Source organism: Protopterus annectens, chromosome 12.part0 (assembly GCF_019279795.1).
Source record: "Protopterus annectens isolate FY-2018-M chromosome 12.part0, PAN1.0, whole genome shotgun sequence".
NCBI lineage: Eukaryota > Metazoa > Chordata > Ceratodontiformes > Protopteridae > Protopterus > Protopterus annectens.
Window position 1 is genome coordinate 577,915,243 of NC_056746.1, and position 22,871 is coordinate 577,938,113.

General features: G+C 37.6%; 1 protein-coding gene across 3 annotated transcripts in view; it reads right to left on the minus strand.

Moving 5' to 3' along the window:
* Nucleotides 1–22,614, minus strand: part of LOC122816727 (cytochrome P450 2K1-like) — a 657,641-nt gene extending 635,027 nt beyond the window's left edge. For 2 of the 3 annotated variants that reach the window (XM_044089718.1, XR_006367097.1), the window contains exon 1: nucleotides 22,360–22,614. In XM_044089718.1, coding sequence (XP_043945653.1) covers nucleotides 22,360–22,557 — 198 coding nt within the window. In that variant the 5' untranslated portion in view covers nucleotides 22,558–22,614. Of the gene's footprint in view, nucleotides 1–2,334; nucleotides 2,363–22,359 lie in introns of those variants that run through there. The other variant, XM_044089719.1, reaches the window with a different exon arrangement.
* Nucleotides 22,615–22,871: the final 257 nt, after the last annotated feature.

Below are 22,871 nucleotides of genomic sequence, written 5' to 3' on the forward strand. Positions count from 1 at the left end.
GCATAATCAGTATTTTTTTTCCAGCAAATGTCACTTAGCTGAGGTGCTCTTGGATTCATTAGAAGAATTAGATCTTGTTTGAACTGGTCACAGTCTGGGGTCTTATTTATAATAATGGAAAACAGTAAGAAAAAGCTCACTAGAGTACTCCAACCAATAACACCTCAGTAGCAGGCACAAGCCTAAAATTAGTCTAGTTTTCTCTTCTGACACTAGAAAAACAAATCAATCAATAAATGAAAAATAATAATTAAAAACAAAACAAACAAAAAACAAACAAAACTAACCAATGATTTAAACTCAAAACAAGGTCACTAACTTCAGCTTGAAACAGTGAATGCTGTATTAGTATAATTAATATTAAGAAAAATCAAGCAAGAGTCACTAGCCCAGGTGGTCTTGGCTTCAGCAGCAGAGTAAGATCCAGTTAAACAACTAGGCAATAAGACTTTGTTTTGCTTGGAAGAACCTGTCTTCTTTAAATTAATATATGATAAAATACATTATTTTCATAAAGATGGGTGGTCTTAACCACTTTAATCTTCCAGTCTCTGTATACATGGCAGCAGTTTTCTTTGTTGGCAGTTCATTTTGTTGACAACATGAACTGTAATATCATGTCACCAACAGTTGATTTTACCAACAGTTCATTTTGTTTTGCAGCTCATGTTTCCAGCATAGGTAAAGCAGTTGGTGTTAGGAGTGAGAATATGTGTGCAAGTGTTTGTGTGTTAGGGTTCGAGGAAGGTAAGGGGTATGTGTGTGTTTATGGGTTAAGGTTAGAGTTAGGGTTAAGTAAATGGATAGGTTTTAGGTGTGTTTGTGGGTTATGGTTAACATTGGGTGAAGTAAGGGGTTAGACTTAGTGTTGTACATGTGTTTTTTTATGTGGTGTGTGTCCAAGCAGTCTTGTGTAGCTGTAATGTTACAAGAAGGGTTTTTCTAAAGTAATGTGCAGTGGTGAGGTTAGAAGTAGGGTAAGGATTAGGGTTAGTGTGCATTACTAAGGTGGAATGGGGGGGGGGGTTAAATAGGGCAGCAGAAAATGTAGCCAAGGTTGCAGGAGAGGATAGTGAACAAGATGTTCTCGTTAGTATTTTCCTCTATTTTGAGTGAACAAATGACTTTTTAGAACCTTATATGACCTTTTTAAGCAAAGGCAGGGAAGAAATTACCAAAACCTTTTAGAACAGTACTCAGTAAGCTAGTTTATAGTCACTCATTAGGAAATCACCCAGGAGCTGGCAAAACTGAGGCAAGATTATGAGGCAGGTTTTACTGTCTAGGCATAAGAAAGAGATTAAAAAAAAGTATGTGTGTGTGTGTGTGGGGGGGGGGGGTGCAGCCAAGATGGCCAACTGATAGCAGCAGTTTTTCAGAGCTCCATGAAACTAATATAAAAAAACTTATTTTATTTCAGCAAAAATACTTAGAATCGCTAGATGAAAGTATAAACTATATTATTAGTAACTTTGGTGAACTTAGGAAAGTTTTTTCCTGTCAAATTATAAAGAAGAATATGTCATTTGTGGAGATGAGCACTTCGAAGACTTCTCATTTTGACATGGCTTTAAAAAAAGAAATGTAGCTTGTGACATCTGCTATACAAGAACTCTCACTAAAAATGGATGATTTTAAGGAGAATTTAAAAAAAAATGAAGGAAAATTGTCAGAAACAATCAGATTCTCTCAGGGAACTTATACAGCAGCATCAATTCGGAATGACACACTTAGAAGCATCCCTGAATGATCTTGATGGAAGACTGAAGGAAGAAGAAAGCCAGAAAGAATTTCTCATCAAACAAAACATTTGGCTTCTCAATAAAGTGGATGACCTGGAAAATAGGGAGAGAAGGTCAAATATAATGATTTTTTGGCATCCCTGAGAGAGCTGAAGAAGAAGATATCATTTCTTTCCTGAATACCTGGATTCCAGAGATCTTAGATTTAAAGGAGGATCTGTCCTTTGGTATTGAAAGGGCTCATAGAGCTTTAGGAAGGCCAGTGTCAACATCCTCCTCTACTCCTCCCAGATCAATAGTCATAAAGTTTCTATTTTATTTGGACAAGGAGTTGATCCTAAAATCTGCCTGGAGGAACCATCCATTACAACTTAATCAAAACCCAATTAGGTTTGATAATGACTATTCTACCAGGGTTTTGGAACAGAGGAAAAAAGCTTGGCCATTAATAAAACTGTTAAAACAGAATAACGTCAAAACTATGCTTGTCTTTCCTGCCAGAATAAAATGATATATCAGAATGAAATGAGATCATTTAATGCCCTAGAGGAAGCCACTGCCTTTATTAAAAACAATAACATTATTTCCTTACCTGAAGATATGGAATGGGCATCTGCATCTCTGAAGAGAGTTACTGATAAATCTTCTTGGACTGATGTTAAAAAGAAAAAAACAAAAAACGGAGTCAGAGATTGCTGTTCCCACTAAATCTCTCAAAGCATCTACTGCAACTGGACTTTAATTTGTTTTATACTTGCTAAATCTTCAAGTAAGGTATGTCATGACAATATTTTTCTTATTGCTTTTCTTTCTCTTTTTGCTTTTTCCTTCTATACTTTTTTTGTTCATATACAAATTAAATAGCTGTTTATGCTTTTAGTATATTAGTATAATATTACTGGTTTATTGAATGGTATTGATCAGTAAGCTATCTTTGCTTTTATGACCTGAATATGACATGCTTTATTTCAAATAATAAATGTTCTTCTGAGTTATTACACTGGCATAGTCACTGCTTAGATTATTTATAAAAGCTGTTTTGGATACATGGGATAACAGGGCATATCTATGATTTAGTATATATTTAGTTTTTTTTTAATATTTATAACTTCTGATTGTTTCAGAATACATATTGGTACCTGTGTGAACTAAAAGCTGCTTACCAGCTTTTGACATAAATTGGGTCTCTCTGACAGTTATTTGCTTGTATGTTTTATGCCACAAGGTTTTAAATGGTTACAAGTTATGTTTCCTGTAGAGTTTAATGTTAGTTTTCTCTCTCATTGGCATTGAATGTTATTTTACTGTTTGGAAGTACCTGACAGTTACACTTTGCATTTGTTACTGTAAATAAGCAGACTTTGTGATACAATTAAAGTGAGGTCAGGAAACTGTACTGTGTAGTGTGCTGTGCAGGAAAAAAAAAGAAGTTATGCCTTACCATAACGTTCCATCTGTGTTGTAGATCTTTATTCATTCATTACTGTTAGGACTTTGGTTCCATCCTCGGAACTGACATGGCCGTTTCCAAGCTCACGCCAGCCAAAAACTCTTAGCTAAGACCTACCCATAATGCCCCTCTCATAGTTATTCCAGATCGAGTTTGCCCACCCCTATATAACAGAGATAGTAAGAGAAAAACAGTAGGGGGCTCTGTCTGAGCAAATACCCTAACAAGGAGTCCAGGCAGGAGGAAGGAGAGTGGGAAGTAATGAATAAATAAAGATCTATAACACAGATGGAACATTATGGTAAGACATAACTTCTTTAACTGATGTTGTAAATCTTTATTCATTCCTTACTGTTAGGACCGAGTCCCCAGCTACTTGAGTCCTGTGTGGCCCTAAGGAAGGATATTCCTGAGTACCATAGAACCAAAAGATGCTCACCCCCTGGAGGCCAAATCCAATTTGTAATGAGAGATAAAGGTATGAGGTCTTGCCCAAGTGGCTGCTGCGCAGATATCATCCATAGAGGCTCTGGAATGAAAAGCGACAGAAGTAGCCATTGATCTGGTAGAATGAGCCTTTATTCTGGATGGTAAGGATAGCTTATTCTGTTGGTAGTTAAAGGTAATGACATTTCTAAGCCAGCAGGATAAAGTCACTTTGGAGACAGGTTTACCCAATCTGGGTCCTGCAAAGGCCACAAACAATTGATCTGTTTTCCTGATAGATTTAGTCCTGTCCAAATAACAATGAAGCTGCCGTTGCACATCAAGAGTCTGTAAAAGGTACTCCCCTCTGTTAGAATGTTGAGGGAAGAAAACCAGCAGGTCAATATATTGGTTAATGGAAAATCCAGAAATGACCTTGGGCAAGAAAGAAGGGCCAGTATGAAGGGACACCCTATCCCTGTGGAAGTTCAAGTAAGGTCTCTTGATACTCAAGGCCTGCAGCTCAGATACTCTTCTCGCTGAAGTAAGTGCTACTAGAAGTATGGTCTTCCATGACAAAAACTTTATATCACATGAATCAAAAGGCTCAAAAGGAGGGTCTGTGAGAGATTGAAGCACCAAGGTCAAGTCCCAGGGTTCTGTGGGGGGCTTGACCGGAGATCTAATGTCTAATACTCCTTTCAAAAAGGTCTTGCACAGGTGGTGTGACATAACTGAAGAATTATCAAATTCATTATGAAAATTGGCGATAGCTGCTAAATGTACAGTGATTGTCGATGCTGAGACTCTTGCATGGAAAAGAGTCGTCAGGTATTGTAGGATCTTTTGAATAGGCATAGAGAAAGGATCTAAGTTCTGATCTTTGGCCCAAATAGAGAACCTAGTCCATTTACTAGAATAAACTTTCCTGGTGTGAAGCCAGAAGAATTTCATGAACAGGGGATGAGATGTCAGGCAGCCTGGCAATCACTGGAAGTGGAGGAACCAAGCTGTGAGCTTGAGGCTGTGGAGATTGGGATGAATCAGTCCCTGAGGATGAGATAACAGACCTTGGAAATGATCCAGGATCCATGGGCTGTGAATCAGATGAGACCATAGGAATGGGAACCAGACTTGATGGGGCCAGTAAGAGGCAATGAGGATCACTTTGCTTCTCAACCTTTGCGTTTTCTGGAGGAATGTCTGGATGCAGGGAAATGGAGGAAAGACACACAGTAGACCAGGTGGCCAATTGTGCATTAGAGCTTCCCTCGGCTGTTCCCCCTGAGGGGGGATCAGGGCAAAGTAGCTTCTGCATTTGTTGTTTAGGGGGGAAGCAAACAGATTGCAGCAAGGCTTTCCCCAACAGCGGAAAATCCAGTCTGCTATTACAGGATTGAGGGACCACTCATGAGGCATCAGGATGTTCCTGCTCAGATTGTCCGCAATAAGGTTGGAACTCCTGGGAATGTGTGTTGCTATAAGAAAGTGGTTGGAAGCTATCGCCCAGTGCCAAATCCTCATAGCTTCCCAACACAGAGAGTAAGACCTGGTCTTGCCTTGCTTGTTGATATACCAGATGACTGACATGTTGTCCAACTGAATTGCAATGGTCCCAGAAGGTAGGGATGTATGGAATGCTTGCAACTCTAAGAGAACTGCCCTCAGTTCCAGGACATTTATGTGCAAATTGGCCTCCATGGGGGACCAGGTGCCTTGGACTGTCTTTCCCTAGAAATGCCCCCCCCCACCCTAACAGGGAAGCATCTGTGGTCACCATGGCCATGGGCTGTGGGAGACAGAATGGTCGACACCAATGATTCGATTGTGACTTCATCCACCATAGCATTTGTTTCTTGCAACGGTTTGAAGACGTATCATGTGGTCGAGTGGGTGATTTAAGATCGACCATTGTGCAGAAAGGAGCCACTGTAGTATTCTCATGTGCAGCCTCACCAGTGGTACTAGAGTAATGGCAGCCACCATGGAGCCTAAGAGTTGCAGTACAAGGCATGCTGGTACATAGGTCTGTGGAAGAAGGGCTTGGATTTGGTGTCTTATTTTCGAAAACCTGTGAGGAGGGAGGGAAGCTTGACAGGATGTTGTGTCGAAGACTGCTCCGATGAATTCCAGTGTTTTTGTTGGGGATGTTTGAGATTTGTCCTTGTTGATTGTAATTCCCAAGCAGAGACCGAGGCCTTGAGTGTAAGAGAGGCTGTGGATTAGAAGATTAGTGGTTGGAGCTGTAAGGAGCCAATTGTCTAGGTACGGAAACACCTGGTATCCTTGTAGTCAAAGATGAGCTACTACAGCTGCCATATATTTGGTGAACATGCGGGGGGCTGCCAAGAAACCAAATGGCAGTGCCCTGAACTGGTAGTGATTGGCTCCCAGACAAAAGTGGAGAAACCTCCGGGAGCGGTGATCCATCTTCATGTGGTAATACGCGTCCTGGAGGTCTATAAAGCACATCCAGTTGTCCCTCCCTAGGAAGGGGAGAATGGACTGTACCATGACCATCTGGAATTTTTGAGGTTTGATAAATTTGTTCAATAGGCTGAGATCCAGGATAGGTCTCCAGTCCCCTGTCTTTTTTGGTACTAAAAAGAACCTCAAGTAAAACCCGGATCCTCTCTGGTCTGGTCAGACTGGTTGAATGACTCTTTTTTTTAGCAGCTTTTCTATTTCTAAAGCTGCTATTTCCCTCTGATTGGGTGGCACATCGGGGATTCATTTGATGGGTCTGGGAGTTAAATTGAATGGTATCTTGTAGTCTCTGGATATTATTCTCAGCACTCAAACATCAGTAGTAATAAGTTGCAGGCTGGTAGGTGCAGAGCAAAATGACCCCTGACTGTTTCCAGAGGAAAGGAATTGGGCCACTGCTCAGGAGCGCTGGTAGGGTTGGCCAGAGAAGGAATCTCTAGTGCCCTGGTTACACGGACCCCCTATACCCTGAAAGGAGCATCTCCCAGATGAGTTGCCCCCTCTTCCTCAGGGGGATTACTCACCATGAGTGTCATGAAAAGATCCTTGGGATTTTCTGAACCACATTTTTCCTCCCTTCTGGTTCCTGGAGTAGGACCTATGGGGGGTGGAAAAGTGTATGCTCACAGCAGACAAGGTCTTTCTGTCTTTCTCACTTTGTGCTTGTGTGTCTCATACTTTGGGACCAAAAATTGCAGATTCATCGACAGGCGCATTGATGAAAGAAGATTTAAATGGGTCTGCAAGATCACACAACCGCATCCAAACATCTCATGACAATGCCTAATGCAGCAGCTTGAGCTGCCCCCTTGGTGGTGTAAGATATCAAACGCATTGAGAAGTTTGAGATAGATTCAATGGTAGCTAGCTGTGAGGCGACAGTGTCACACATCTCATCAGGCAGTACCCTCACCAGAGAGGAAGACATTTCAGAGATTAGGTCTCTTTGGAGGTGAGTGAAGTGTGCCAGATAGCTCAGCGACCGAATGGCAAAGGTTGCTGAAGCATAGGTCCATTTCCCTAGTCTGTCCATGGCCCGAGACTCCCTGTTCAGAAGATGAACAGTGGAAATATATTTTGCCAGTTCCCTCTTGGTGGCCGCCACCATGACCATGGAACCAACCGTCAACTGCTTGGACCAGTAGGGCTGGTCTTCAGGTGTGGATATAATTTTGTCCAGCCACTGGAGGACAGGTTCTATGTTGTCTGGAGCCTTCCATGCAGGCTGCACAATCAGCTTAACAAGCTCATCTGCAGGTGGGGTCACCCAGGAAGTAGATGGCCGGGGATGGTAGGCCTGCAAAAACACCAATTCCTCAGAAGAAGGGTTAGAGGACTTCCAGTCTCCCCACGGCTTAAGGATTTTGAGAATGTCTCCAAATGAGACGTCGTCTGGGGAGACTGTGGGGACCCTTCTCCCCTCATCACAATCAGTATCTTCAGTGATAGATTCCTCAGGGAAATCAAGGTTCTTCCTCTTGCACCATTTCTTTTGGGGTGGCTCCCCAGTGGGATCTTCTGAGGAGGACTCCAGACAAAGGGTTCCCTTCAAAGGGAGGTCTTGCGGCTTCCATGCCTGGGATCCTGAAGTGGGGGTTGGGACAGCTGCATGCTGGGGGGGGGGTTCTGATGCCGATGTCATTGATGCTGGCTGCAAGCCTGCGGAGGCAAGAACCCTCTCCATCACCTGGAAAGCAGGATCACCCGAGGAGAGATGGGAGTTTGGAACTGAGAAGGACAACCTCAAAACTGGGATCACACCCCACCCTGAAGAGCCCACCTCCAGATAAGGAGCTCAGAGAGGACTGGAAGCCATCAGAGTCATAGACATAGACAGCACCAGCAAAAAAATAGGTGCCAGGCTAGGTATCTAGGTGCCGACAGTCCAAACACTGCTCTGAGAGAGCACCAGCTCCAACAGAGCTGATGCAGCAAGGGTAGTCAGTGCTGACAGAGAAAAATCTGTAGTCAGAGCTGAGACAGTATGCACCAGGGTGGACATTGGTACCGAGATCTCCGGGGCCTGGGTAGAGGCCAGAGGAGGATAAACAGGAGAATATGCTGTGAAGGATTCTGAGCCAAGGGGGATGGAAGGTCTACCTGGAGTGGGAAATCCCCTAGCTGCCAGAAGCTGGTCCACAACCCACACTATGTCTAGTTCAGAAAGGCTCATGGTGAATCTAAAGGAGGCTGCTGAAGGAGAATCAGGTATTTCAAGAAAGGAGCTAAACCGATGCCCTAAAAAAGGGTCATATGTTGGAGAGTATCTGGTTCTTGGGAGATATTTGACTTTAGGAGCTGAGTTCATAATTTGTGGAGCCAAAGATGCTATCGGCACCATGACCAAGGATGGTGCCAAAGCAGGTATTGTCGTGGAAGCCAATGTCAGAACCAAGGATGGCACTGAAGCCAGTGGTGCCGAGGATGGAACCGAAATTGGAGTCAACATCATAGATTGCACCGAGGGAGAAGACACAGTGTCTGGTGCCGAACAGGTCTGCACTGAGGGTGCTGGAGAAGCATGGAGCTGACTCAGTTCCTTAACTGATGGAGATGTAGGAACCAAATGACTGCATTTTTCCTTGTGTTTTTTGGTCTTTGGAGGTGGTGAGACCTCCGACCTAGATAGAGCCTCTGAAAAAGGTGTTTTAATTAAACCTTTCAAAATAAGCTTATTCCTACACTCTGCTAGTGTGTGATTGATAAAACTAGCACAAATGTCACAATCAACTTTAATATGGTCCACGCCCAAACAGTAAATGGATTGAGTGTGGCCGTCCGAGTTGGGTATCTTATGCCCACACTTGTCACACTGTTTAAACCCCAACTTAACTTTGTCTGGCATAGTACAGGCAACAAAGGGGTATCCTAAAGGAAACAACAATAAGAAGGAAAGAAAAGGGAGAGAATACCAATGATGGTATTTAAAAAATACCACAAGTGGTAAAGAAGGGCCTACCAAAGGCAGAGAGAGGGACAGGCTAAACTGACTAAAAAACAAGAAAGTTTGAAGAGAAACTACACCAAAAATCACACATTTCCACTTAGCTTTGAGAGAGATGGCTAGGTATGTCTGACAAAGGAACATGACAAATGAGATCTGGAGTAACTATGAGAGGGGCATTATGAGTAGGTCTTAGCTGAGACTTTTTGGTTGGCACAAGCTTGGAAACGGCTGTATCAGTTCTGAGGATGGAACCAAAGTCCTAACAGTAAGGAATGAATAAATATTTACAACATCAGCTTGCCAGTTTGAAATCTAAGAAGTGAAGCTTTCTTACTTAGCTCATGACATCATGGATTCTATGCATGCAGATCAGATTAGATTACATCTTATGTGTATATGCAAGCCTAATTGTGAATGCCAAGTCTCTGATTGGCTAATATAACATAGTAGGCTTCTTTTACAAGAATTATGAGCTACACTGTCTGCAAACATATTCATGGTTCCATTTTATAATAGGTAGTGTATTCTGTGATTAAATATATACAGAAATGTTATTTTTTTCTTGTAAACAGTTAATTATAGCCACTATTTCTAGTGAATATACTGGAGTTTTTTTATAAATAGATATTTACAAATAACTTTTTTATGCAGTTAGCAAGTGTTTAGTACAGGCTTATACATTTAGAGGAAATGCTTATGACTAATGGTAATAACTGTAAGGATACTCAAGCACCATACTAAATCCTAGCAAATATATGTATGAATAATTTTGATTGAACTATAATTACTTTGCATTTAATATGTTGATTTCCTTATTGTATCCTAGATATTATTTATATTTCAGATGCCAGGTTTTCAGTTATTATAAAGTCATGTATTTTAGTATATTAGCACTTTATGACATGGAAAGAGCTTAGTAATATCTATGACTTGTGATAACACAACAAACAAGTTCTGAGTTTCAGTATTACCCTCTTACTATGGTAGATATTTACAGCTATCTCTATCTTAATTTTGTCTTTGAGTCATTCACTTTTAAGACATGTTAACCATAGTAAGTTTTATATAAATAATGTTTTTTACTAATTTTTGTCATTTTAACTGATGACAGTTAATTATTACTGATTTTAGTCAGTTATTTAAACATCTGCTATTCCAAATGTTTAGGAGTTAATTAAGGACAAATATGTCTTATGGAATATTTCTAAAAATCTGTGTTAACATCTTTTGGGAATGACACACACTCACTATGTGCTAACACCCAATTCTTGTGAAGTTTTTATTTAGTGGGAGTTTGTTATGGTAAGATTTATTCAGAGGGCAAGTAAATACAAATGCTAAATGATTCTTTGATTTGTTCTGCCATTTTGAAGTTTTTATTAGAATACAGATGTCATGCTTAGGTATTTTGGGTAATCATTTAGATTGTTAATAAAGCTAATGTTTCCTTAGTCTATTAAGCACTAAATTCAGATTATATATATCCTAATATATCTCTTGCTTCCTTAGTGAACAATTACTGTATAAATGTTTAATGTTTCTAATAATAGTGTATGTAACTCATCTCTAAAACCTAATTGGAATTACTATCTGATTAGTTGTTTATCACTACTATTTTTCTCTTAATTTATAATAGATTCTCCATTTTTTTACTTTATTTTCATGGACTCGAGCCAACAAAGGTTGATGGCTGGGATAGGTAGTCTAGCAGATTTAGTTTTGTTTGCTAGACTAGGAATGTATTTCATTCCATGTATAGGGGGTATTAAAGTTTATATCAGAGTGAAATATGCTATTTTTTATTTAACTGTTTTTCTAGTTTTGAAATGCCTGGCACAATTATTTTACTTTTATCTTTCATGGGGAAAGTTATTTGGATTGAGATAAATAGAAATACAACAATTGATATTCTATTGTCTATGCAGGATTCTGTTAATACAAGTTCCTTTATTATTTGTTATCTTTAAAGAATTCAGATATGGATTTAACTTTGATATCCTTAAATACTAATGGCTTAAACAACCTATATAAGAGAGCCAACCTACTAAGGTATCTTAAACTAAACAGGGCTCAAGTAGTTTTTCTCAAAGAGACATACTTTAAAATAAATGGTGCATTTATGTGGGACCCTAAGGAATACACAATACTTGCTCAATCTTCTTATAAAAATAAGACCAGAGAAGTAACAATTCTATGAAAAAAGACTTTCTTAAATCCCCAAATCATTTACAAACATGAAGATAATGATGGACTCACTGCCTTAGTTATACTTAAGTTTAATAATAGAATTTGGACCCTGGTTAATTTATACTGGTTCCCAGGTATGGGGGTTGGACTAGCTAAGAAACACTTACTTTATTATAACTACTTATAAAGGTAATATTATACTAGGAGGTGACTTCAATTGTATCACAGATATTACAGAAACTACCAATAGGAAATCTCCTAGATTATTGTCCTCAGCCAAATAGTTAAAAATGGACAGAAATGTTTAAATTAAAAGATACATTTAATGCTTTGGGGCCAAATTCTTTACTATTCTCACACCAGGACTATAGACATGGTACCCAAACTAGAATAGATAAAATGTATATCTCACAAGATCTTTATTCTAAAATCTTAAATTTTTCGATACAACCTTGTCCCTTTTCAGATCATAATTCCCTGTTGTTAACAATACACTTGAAATTCAATCAGTTAGTTATTACTTCAAGGATTCCTTCATATATCACAAAAATTAAAGACTTTAAATCTTGTATAACTTCTGAACTTCAGATTTTCTTAGAGATTAATTATAAACCTGAAGTTTGGGATTCTCTTAAGGCCTGTCTATATGGTACAACCATTAGATGGTACAAAAATAAAATTAAAGAATGGGACTCAGAGTTACAGCAACTCCAAAATCAAATATTATCTCTTAAATCTAATAAAAACTTAATTGCTACAGATAATAAGAGGAAAACAGAAGAAGCAAATAAGAAATATAATGAAATATTATCCCATAAAACTAATTTAGCTATGGAAAAACTGAAATTAAATTCTTATGCTACCCCCCCTAAGCATCTTCATAACCCATCTATGAAAGTTAAGATACAATAAAAAATTAATAACATTGATAGTATCTTTCATGAAGGAAAAATGAAAAAAGTCTCAGACATTGGGGAGAATCTGGAGGCTTTTAATTAACATTATGCATTATAAAGATAAAATAAATACAAATTAATGTGAGACGTTAGAGAATATCGTTCCCAACATAACAAGAATTCCTGAGGAACTTAAGTTAGATCTACACAAACCTATTTCTCAAAAATAAACTCTAGATGGGATTAAAGGAAGTAAGTCTAATAAAGCACCTGGAATAGATGGCTTATTTATAGAAATTATAGAAATTTATAGATTTTTCCCTTCTTCTATAATCTCTCTCCTACATAAAACCTTTCTTGAAGTTCAAACATTAGCAAATGTCCCTCCTTCTTGGAGATATTCTCTAATTTCCCCTATAGTAAAAGAGAATAAGGACCCTAATCATTGCAACTCATATAGAACAATTTCTTTGTTGAATAATGATTATAAACTATTTATGTCAATTATGGTCAATAGATTGAAAATATCCATATCTAAAATAATTAATGAAGACCAAACTGGTTTCATACATAACAGGCATACACAGGATAATATTAAAAGAGTATTAACTCTGATATATTACCTTAATAGAGGAAACCATGAAGCATTGATAATATGTGCAGATATTGAAAAGGCCTATGACTCCTTAAATTGGGGTTATTTGTTTAAAGTCTTACAGTTATTTGATCCCCCCTTTTATAACAATGATAAAGAAAATCTGTGAAAATAATCTAGCATATGTCAAATTAAGTCTCTTTACTTCCAAAGCAATCCAAATCACTAGAGGTACTAGACAAGGATATCCCGTGTCCCCTATCCTATTTGCTCTGGCCATAGAAATACTTGCCATTTTAATATGTAATAACCCAAAGATAAGAAGTATAAATATATATGACCAATATATTTCTAAAATAATGATGTTTGCTGATGATGTTTTACTTACCTTACCCAACTCTAAAGAAGTGTTAGGTGAAGTGGATATAGTAACAAATTTCCAGAAATCTCAGGACTCTTCTTCAACAAATCTAAATCAAAATATTTATTATTAAATAAAAAAAGAACATACAGGTTCCAGTTAATCATATTATTGGAAACCTAGTTTCAACTCTAGACTATTTAGGAATAGTCCTAGGCAAGAATATAGAGGAAACCTTACATGTTAACTATGCTAAAGCCATAGACTTAATGAAGACATTAATAAGCAAATGGAATAATTTGTTTATAACATTTGACGATAGCTTACAACTGATAAAATGGTTTTGTTACCTAAAATATTATTTATAGCACAAGCCCTTATACTTTCACCAGGAAAGAAAATCCTTAAAGAAACCACTTCAGCTCTGATGAAATCCCTATGGTACCCCAAAAGAAATAGAGTGGCATATTCTCATCATATCAGAAAATGTGAACAAGGGGGGTTAAAATTCCCAGAGATTAAAACTTATATAAAGGCATCTATAATTAAAATAGTGATGAATTGGATAACTACTAGATACTCTTCCAACTGGAAACAGTTACACTCCATTATACTAATGAATGAAAGTTGTTTATCAAAGAATGCTTTGGTAATTGACAAAGATAACAAGATATGGCACTATTTAAGTTTAAATTTACAGTATAGTACAACAAAATTAACTAAACTAAAACTAATAAACAATATTTTGATGTGTTTAGAAAATTCATTAACACAAATTTAGATATAAAACTGTGGCATAGATTTTTAATACCATTTACTATTACAAGGGATTTCCCTGATAAAACACATAGAGAGATTTTTGGTTTATGGAAAAATAATAACCTATTTTGTTGATTGCAATGTATTAAAAACCAACAAGCTTTGAACACACAAAGCATATTGTCAATCTATGGCCAATACCCTAATGACTGGTTGGTTCTTCAGAGTGTCACAGCATACACTAAGGATCTGTGTAGAATAATGCATAACTCATCCTTCAAAACCATACCAAAAATTATAAAACTGGATTTTTGGAATTCTATATAATGATATCAATGTTAAGAATGAATTATCATATCTATATAACAATTGTCTATAAGACAGCTCCTAAAGATTCTTATTGGCAATATCTAACTAAAGAATTTCAAGTATCATTATCAATGGAAGATAAAACAAGCATTTTAATTTCAGTTAAACTAATTTCTTACAATTCTGGACAATTTTACATTGGAAATTTCTACACAGATCCTTTTTGATACCCAAGAAATTCTCAAAAATGAACCCTTCAAACAGCAAGTTATGTTGGCGATGTCATCTTTCTACTACTGCTGACTGGTCTCATATTTTTTATGACTGTACTAATATCAAACCATATTGGAATGAGATTAACACATTTCTTCAAGCTATCTATACTGATATGTTTGCTTTGACAAAGTTTTTAATTTTATTGAATGTTGTTAATAGTAATAATATGAAGAAAGATGACCTGTATTTGTTGTGGACAATGTTAGCAATAACCAGAATATGTATAACTAGAATATGGAACTCTAATGTAGCACCCACAATGGAGAAATTCTTATCATCACTGAAGAAATGCATACTAATGGAGAAAAGAACTAAAGAGTTAAGAACTTTTCCTAAGCCATTGGTTTATAGTCCATGGAGGAAAGTTTTGAATTTGATTGATACCCTACAGATGGAACCAAACTCTTCCTAACTATCATAGTTTATATATTAACTTATTATTTAACTACAAATGTTTTTATCTGAATCTTTTTTGTCAGGCTGAATGTAAATACTGTAAATAGTTATTAAATGTTATGAATCTATTAAATTATTGTGTTATTTCATCAAAATAAAAATAATTTGAGTAAAAAAAAAAAAAAAAAAAAGATTGTGCTTCTTGTTCATAATGCTAAAAGATTGTGCCCCATCCTGGGTTTAAGAGCCTACTGATTTCAATGTGTATCACTGGACCAATGAAAAGTATTTCTGTGGACATTATAGAGCCTCTAGTAAAGTCCAATAATAGGCATTAATACATACCAGTAATACTGGACCACTCTACAACATTTCACAAAACAGTGCCATTTTCAAAACTAATGCTAAGGCCATTGCCAGATAAGTGAACCAGCTGTTACCTTATTTAATGTTTGCTGTGGCAGAGATGTCACATACTTCAACTAGCTTTATCCCATTTGACCTTTTACATGGCAGGAATCTCTAGGGACTGCTTGACATTGTTTAGGAAACTTGGAAAGAAGAGAAGATACCATTTAAAGTATAATGCAACACTATGTTACTTTGTAGGCTAGACTAAAGTTGGTGATATCCATAGTAAAGGAGTACATGCAGAGAGCACAGGAGTTGCAGCTATGAGTTTATAGTAAAAATGACCAGTCTAGAGAAATTAACATAGGAGATTGGCTATAAATGTTAGTGTACTCCATGGACATCAAATTTCTGGTGAAGTGGTAAGGACCATTTGAAGTGGCTGGAAAAAAAACACAATGAGCTATAAAGTTAGATAATCAGGAAAGAAACATACAGTAATCTATCTCATCAACATGCTGAAGTCATGGCAACTGGAATGCAGTTAGAGGAATCCTTGTCAAACATACAAAAGCAAGACATAAAAGAATTTCTGTTAAGCAATAAAAGTGTTTTCAGACATGCCAGGAATAACTAAACGGATGGACTGCATTACAGTTGCAATGCTTGAAAATAAGGCTGGACTGGGACCTTGCAGATTACCAAGTCACAAAAGCAGTCAGCAAGAGAAGGAATTAAAAAAACGATGAAGCTGAGAGTGGTAGAAGAGTCACAAGGTGAATAGAGCGGCCAACCGTGCTACCTTCTGAACTTGATTGAAGTATTGCATTCTATAATGACCTTAACAAAATGAATAGCACATCAAAGTTTGATAGCTATCCCATGCACAGAGCTGATACTGACAAATAACACTCATCTCCTCCACCAAAAGAAGTAAAAAAAAACCTTCCGTTATAACCCTTAGTGGCTTGTTTCAGTGGTTACTACATAAAGTTTGTGCCTAATTATATGACTACTGCCTCTCCCTTGGCAGACCTCACAGGAGGGAAAATTCCTGTCAAGGTGCGATAGTCTTTTGAACTTTTGAGGTAGATAGAACATCTAATGAACTAAAAAGGATCCTATGTTCTGAACCTTTGTTAGTGACTTCAGATTTTACTAAAGAATGTGCCCTATATAGTGGTGCATCTAAAGTAGGTCTATGAACTCTCAATACCTTCAAGGTGAGGAGTACCTGCATGCTATATCAGAAGGAAAATATGCAGTATGGGAAAAGTGTGTTTAGCAATAAAATGGGACGACAATATAAGTTATGCTGATGGCTACTAACTTTGCAACCATTCCAGTTTACAGTGAACTATAGCAAATTGGAATGCTGATAAGTTATCCAAGTCCTACAACCCATCATTTTCAGCCAAACACTCATGGTTTTGTACTTGGCCATTTTACTTTCATTAAATAAATTAGCAAGTACTTAAACTGTCATTGTTTTGTGTGATTTTTGTAGTTAATGTTTCTTGTGATCAAGCATTTGTTTAATGCTGTTTCTTTCTTTATTGCCTATTGAATCCATGCCATCCCTGAAAACGTTCCATGGAACAGTGTGCATACCCAATTAACAAATGTAAAAATAAAATAAAATAAAATTGTAACATACTGAGTAGGGTAATATGTATTATGCCATTAAGATCAGGGTAAAGTAACTGAAATGAAGGAACATTAACAGAGAATGCTAGCCAGGAATATGAGTGTATTAGTTAGTGAACAAGGGCAGTTATTGCCAAATACTGTGGTATATATGATTTTAGGCTGCAAATGCAATTGAAGCTCAAGGAGAAGATGAGCATGGAGGTAAGCAAGAACTTTCTGGAAGACCCTGGATGCATGGATTATGGCAGCCCAATCAGAGCTTGATGTGGAGTTGTACCTGGTGAGAGTAGTTGTTTTACAGAACTGAAATCTGAGCTTGTGAGAGACCTGCAGCCTTAGGCCAATTGATGTAAGGACAAACCAGTTTGTGCAGATGTGTGGGAGAACCCTGTACTGTTCCCTTATCAGACCCATTATCAAGTACAATGCCCCCTTAGGCATGTACCTTGCCAAGCACATGCAGCACCTGGAGAGACCACAGAGGTTCCTAACCAGGAAAATCCAGGGTCTCAAACACTTATAGTATACAGATAGGCAAAAATCCCTGTCTCTCTACTCAGTCTTATACAGACTGCTCAGAGGTGACCTGTGTCTGGCATACAAGGCTGTCTCAGACCCAGCCTTGATGGAGTTGTTGCATATCCGTAAGTCAAACTCCACTCATGCAACCCACACACAAGGTCTCAGCTTGGTCAGTGACATTAACAGAACTTGTTGGCAAAGATATATTTGTGTCCCAAAGACTCCCCCATTTGTGGAATAGACTCCCTCTCCATGTGAAGCATAGTACCTTACTAGCCTTCTTTAAGAGGAACCTGGACGACTGGAGGGGTAACAGAAAATACAACCCTGGGATGTCACCTGTGTCCTTATTGGACAGGGGAAACAGGTACTGACTTTATGGGAACATGGGCAAAATTCTTGGCTAGGCTTATAAGAGCCTATGGGCCACTAGCCTAGTATCATCCTAGGAACCTATGAAAACCTCGAAGCTACACTTTTGTTAATTTTGAAAGCCATCTGAGCTGCTGCATTACATTTTCCTTATGGATAAACAAAATTAAATGTGTGTGTTTTTAACTGCTGCCACCAGTGCTTCATTATGCTTATTATATATATATATATTTATATCTATATCTATATCTATATCTATATCTATATCTATATCTATATCTATCTATCTATCCTTCTATATGTGTGTGCATGCCACCCCTGCAAAAACAGAAATTTTGTTTGTTTTTTTTGAGTTTACAAGATATGAGCATTTTGGCTTAATCTTGTAAGTGTCAAGGTTTTGGCATCTTGAGATTGCAATATAGAATGACTTGTAGACATATGTAATGGTATAGTTAGGGAAAAGATTTTTAGTAAGGCAATGCACAGGGTTGAGCTTAGGGGCTGGGTTAGAGTTAGGGTTAGTACACATGAGTAAGTATGGGTGGGAGGGCTTTCTCTTGTACTACCTTACTCACATGTTTCTGGGGAAATATAAAATTTACCCCACGACTGCTTCCTGTACTACTAATGGACAAAGGCAGCTCCTAAATGCTTTATCCCATGCATGTTTCCCCTCATTATCTGTGGTATGATCTCAGTCATTTTCATTCAAGGTAATATATAATCATTGACCATATGATGGGTTAAGGCCAATCTCTAACCAAATGAGATAGATTAAGTTGAGCACAAAAAGGGAAATTGGCTAGGTTTAAAATGGCCCTCAAGGGCAGCTAGCCAAGTACTTACCAATGAATCTATGAACCCCAATTCTACACATTGCCTTTTCCCTAACCATACCACTAAACAATACATACACACACACTTTACATAAAAAAAACACACGCCCTACAGAAAATCGAATCCCTTCCCTAGCCCTTATTCTAATCCTTACCCGCAAACACTCACATGCACATACTCTATCCCCTAATGCTGAAAGTTTAATTATATCTAAAAGTTTGGGCATTAAGAAGCACTCCCACTTCCTGTGACTGCACAATCATACTATAACAAAAAGCAACATTTGATGTCACTTCTTTCATTGATTCCTGGACTCAACAATGAGTGCTTTCAACAAGCTCTACCACCATACATATTTATCCACATGCTGTGCCTCGACAAAGTGTACTGCAGCCATATACATATATGTATATGTATATGTATATCTATATGTATATGTATATGTATCTGTACATGTATATGTATATGTACATGTATATGTATATGTGCAGGCTGGCGATCACATACTTGATGACTACAACATAGAATCGAGGAAGCCCAAAAGTCATAAGACCAAATATCAGACACTATCGAGATTCCCAATATCGAGCTCCCAGACATGCCCCACCCTGCTGGACTCTTGTTAGTAATTATTCCTGGATTTGCAGTGTAGGCATATGTATTTTCGAGTTTCAGTCTAATGATTTTGAGATTGCCGGAGTCAATGTTGCTGTCTTTGCAAATGTGTGACTGTGTGTGTGTGTGTGTGTGTGTGTGTGTGTGTGTGTGTGTGTGTGTGTGTGTGTGTGTGTGTGTGTGTGTGTGTGTGTGTGTGTGCGTGTGTGTATGTGTATATATATGTGTGTGTGTAGTGAGAGAGAGAGAGATGGAGAGAAAGATGGGTCTGCTGGCATACATCAACAGACCCCAAATGCAGACAGTTAAAACGTCAACCACAATAGGTCTACAAGCAATTATCTCAGCACAGGCAAAACATTCATTTAAAAAAATAGAATAAAACATGCACCCCAACTCCATGCTAATTACATATACTAACTCATAGACTGCACAATGTTGGGAAAAAGGCGTATTTCTCAACCCTGAGAATTGTACAGTCTAGCACAGATGTGGACCAAACAGGGATTTGACAATATTCAGTTCTCTCATACATATATATAATACATATATACATGTATATACCCACACATTCCTTGTACTCTCGTCTATCCTCACTAAATGTATCTTTGACCCTCCCTGAATGTATTTTCCAAACAGAATTTTTCCAAGTTCCCAATCGGTCTGTTACTTTAGTGGTACTACTCACTTGATCATCACTGTATGTAGTTTACAAGTCAGAAAAAAACATGTACCTTATTCATGAAGGTGCTTTCTGTAAACCATGTGCTCCACTGAGTAGGACTGATATGCCATGGAGCAGCATGCTAAAGCCCTGCATGCTTCATAGACAATGGTACTTAGTGGAATAAGTTGTTGCATGTAGTCTTAACTGAGTGCATAGTTGTAGTACCCCATATATGGATTACAAATGCTACATGTAGTCTTACCCATGTACATAGTTGTAGTACCCCATGTATGGATTACAAATGCTACATGTAGTCTTACCCATGTGCATAGTTGTAGTACCCCATGTATGGATTACAAATGCTACATGTAGTCTTACCCATGTACATAGTTGTAATACCCATGTAGGGATTACAAATGCTACATGTAGTCTTACCCATGTGCATAGTTGTAGTACCCCATGTATGGATTACAAATGCTACATGTAGTCTTACCCATGTACATAGTTGTGGTACCCCATGTATGGATTACAAATGCTACATGTAGTCTTACCCATGTGCATAGTTGTAGTACCCCATGTATGGATTACAAATGCTACATGTAGTCTTACCCATGTACATAGTTGTAGTACCCCATGTATGGATTACAAATGCTACATGTAGTCTTACCCATGTGCATAGTTGTAGTACCCATGTATGGATTACAAATGCTCCATGTAGTCTTACCCATGTGCATAGTTGTAGTACCCCATGTATGGATTACAAATGCTACATGTAGTCTTACCCATGTGCATAGCTGTAGTACCCCATGTATGGATTACAAATGCTACATGTAGTCTTACCCATGTGCATAGTTGTAGTACCCCATGTATCGATTACAAATGCTATTGAGTTTCCCCAGGATTATATGTAATTCATTACATTTAAGCAGCAGGGTATGGCTGGTTCTGACTACATAAGTTATGAATCTAGTACCATCTACCTGTTCTTTGGTGCATTCTGTTTCACCATTAAATTCCTCCTTACTTTTGATGCATTGCTCAGTTACCAGAGCTGGGCATCCTTTCAGCACTAAAATACATATTAAAAAAAAAAACCTTTCTGACCTTGCAAAGTAGGATAAACTAAACAAACCTGCAACACCATCAACACAGTCTCCACGTCTACAAAATATCAGCCCCCCCCCACCAAATCTGGCCAACAAGAGGTGTCAGACTGTGAGATCCTTTCATTATCATGCTATGATAATGACCTTGTTTCTGTCATTATGCCTAATGAACTGCAGTTCTAGAAGAATTGCTGTTAGGCATGACAACAGGACAGGGACAGGGAATTGATAATTAGTGAGGCGTATTCCTGTCATATACATTATTAATTATTCCTTTTGTGCTGTACTGTGTTTCAATGCAAGAAATGAAACATATAGTTTGGAATGTCCATATCATGGCAGGAAGAGTTCTGTACATATGTTCTTCATATTGATCACTGTAACAGTAGCCTTAGCTATATGGGTTATGTCTTGCTGAGGATATAACCCATATAGCTAAGGTTACTGTGACAGTGGTCATTCAAACATCTACTGTTATGGTAAGTTCAACTTCCACACCCATGCTTACTTTCTGTGCATCAGTCAGAAATATAGACTTTCCGTTATACACAGGCATTCAGTACTGCAGCCTGTGACTTGAATCTCAGTGTTTGCTCTGCAGCACTAAACTGAATATGCATAATACACATATGCTTCCATGTACTGTGTTCATGCATCCTAGGGCCTGATGAGATCATGTGATGTAATCTGTACCCTGTTCAGCAAAAAAAGATCAATTAATACTATTGCTGAATAGGTAACCAACCTAAACAATAAGAAACATTGCTTAGTATTAACAGCCACTGTTTACATTTATGGAAGCAATAAAAATGTGCATATCAAGAAAAACAGTCAGAAAGATTATTTTATAAGACTTGAACATGAACAGATATTCATATAAAAGGTGACATTTCAGAGAACTCACAAATGTAAAATGATAGTTACTTTAAACATTGCATTGTCACAAATGTTATTTTCTTGTCTGCCGAGTACACTTTTCAATATATTTTTTATTGCTGGTGACAAAATATTTGCTGTTTTAGTTCATTGTAAATACCACATTTAATACAGTTTACGTTTTTGTCTCAATACAAGAAAACACAACTAATAATGAATCACTATTGATCTTATAAAAAGTAAAATATCAGTCTAATTGCTGTAGCAGCATGCAGTTTATTTGTTTCTTAATTAGATATGCAGCCTGATCTAAAATGATTGTCTGAGTTTTTTTTTCAGTTAAGAAACAAAATCCATATGTTTCAAAACTTTCGAGGTAGGCATTACATGAATTGTAAGATCAACAGAAACTAATCCAGGAAAATGATAAACTTTTTTTGAAGTTTGAAATAATATAGTCACCTTAGAAATTATCTTTTAATAACTTTGTGGACATTAAATATTTGATAATAGGCTGCTTTTAACTCACCCTCATTAAAGAGAAGTCTGGTCTCTTCATATTCAGTAAGTGAAGGTTACCTATCAGTGGAAGTGGTGTTGGACCAGGCGGAAACTTGTTCGTTTTTGAATTTTTGGATTTAAAATAAAAGTAAAAAATAGAGAAAAATGAAAGAAGAAGAATGTAGGGCACAGAGGCCCAACTAAATGGGACATTTATTGTCCACATATTGAAAGGCAACAAGATTATTTAAGCTTTATCTGCATCATGTTTTTGAGTCTATAACAACAAAGTGATTCTCTGAGTTTTATATCCTGCTTAAGTTTATCTGATTTTAACCTTTGTCCAGGAACGTTAACTCATGTGACAAAACATATTTACCGTATTCCAAAGCTGCCAAGAAAGGTCTTCCATGTAAATTCACCTGAGCTGATCTATACTAATTCAATTTGCACAGAGGAGAACAGCTGAACTGTTAGGCACTTTTAAACAGAAAACCCCAAGTGTTTGTTTGCATGCAGCTTCTTACAACATTTTCATTT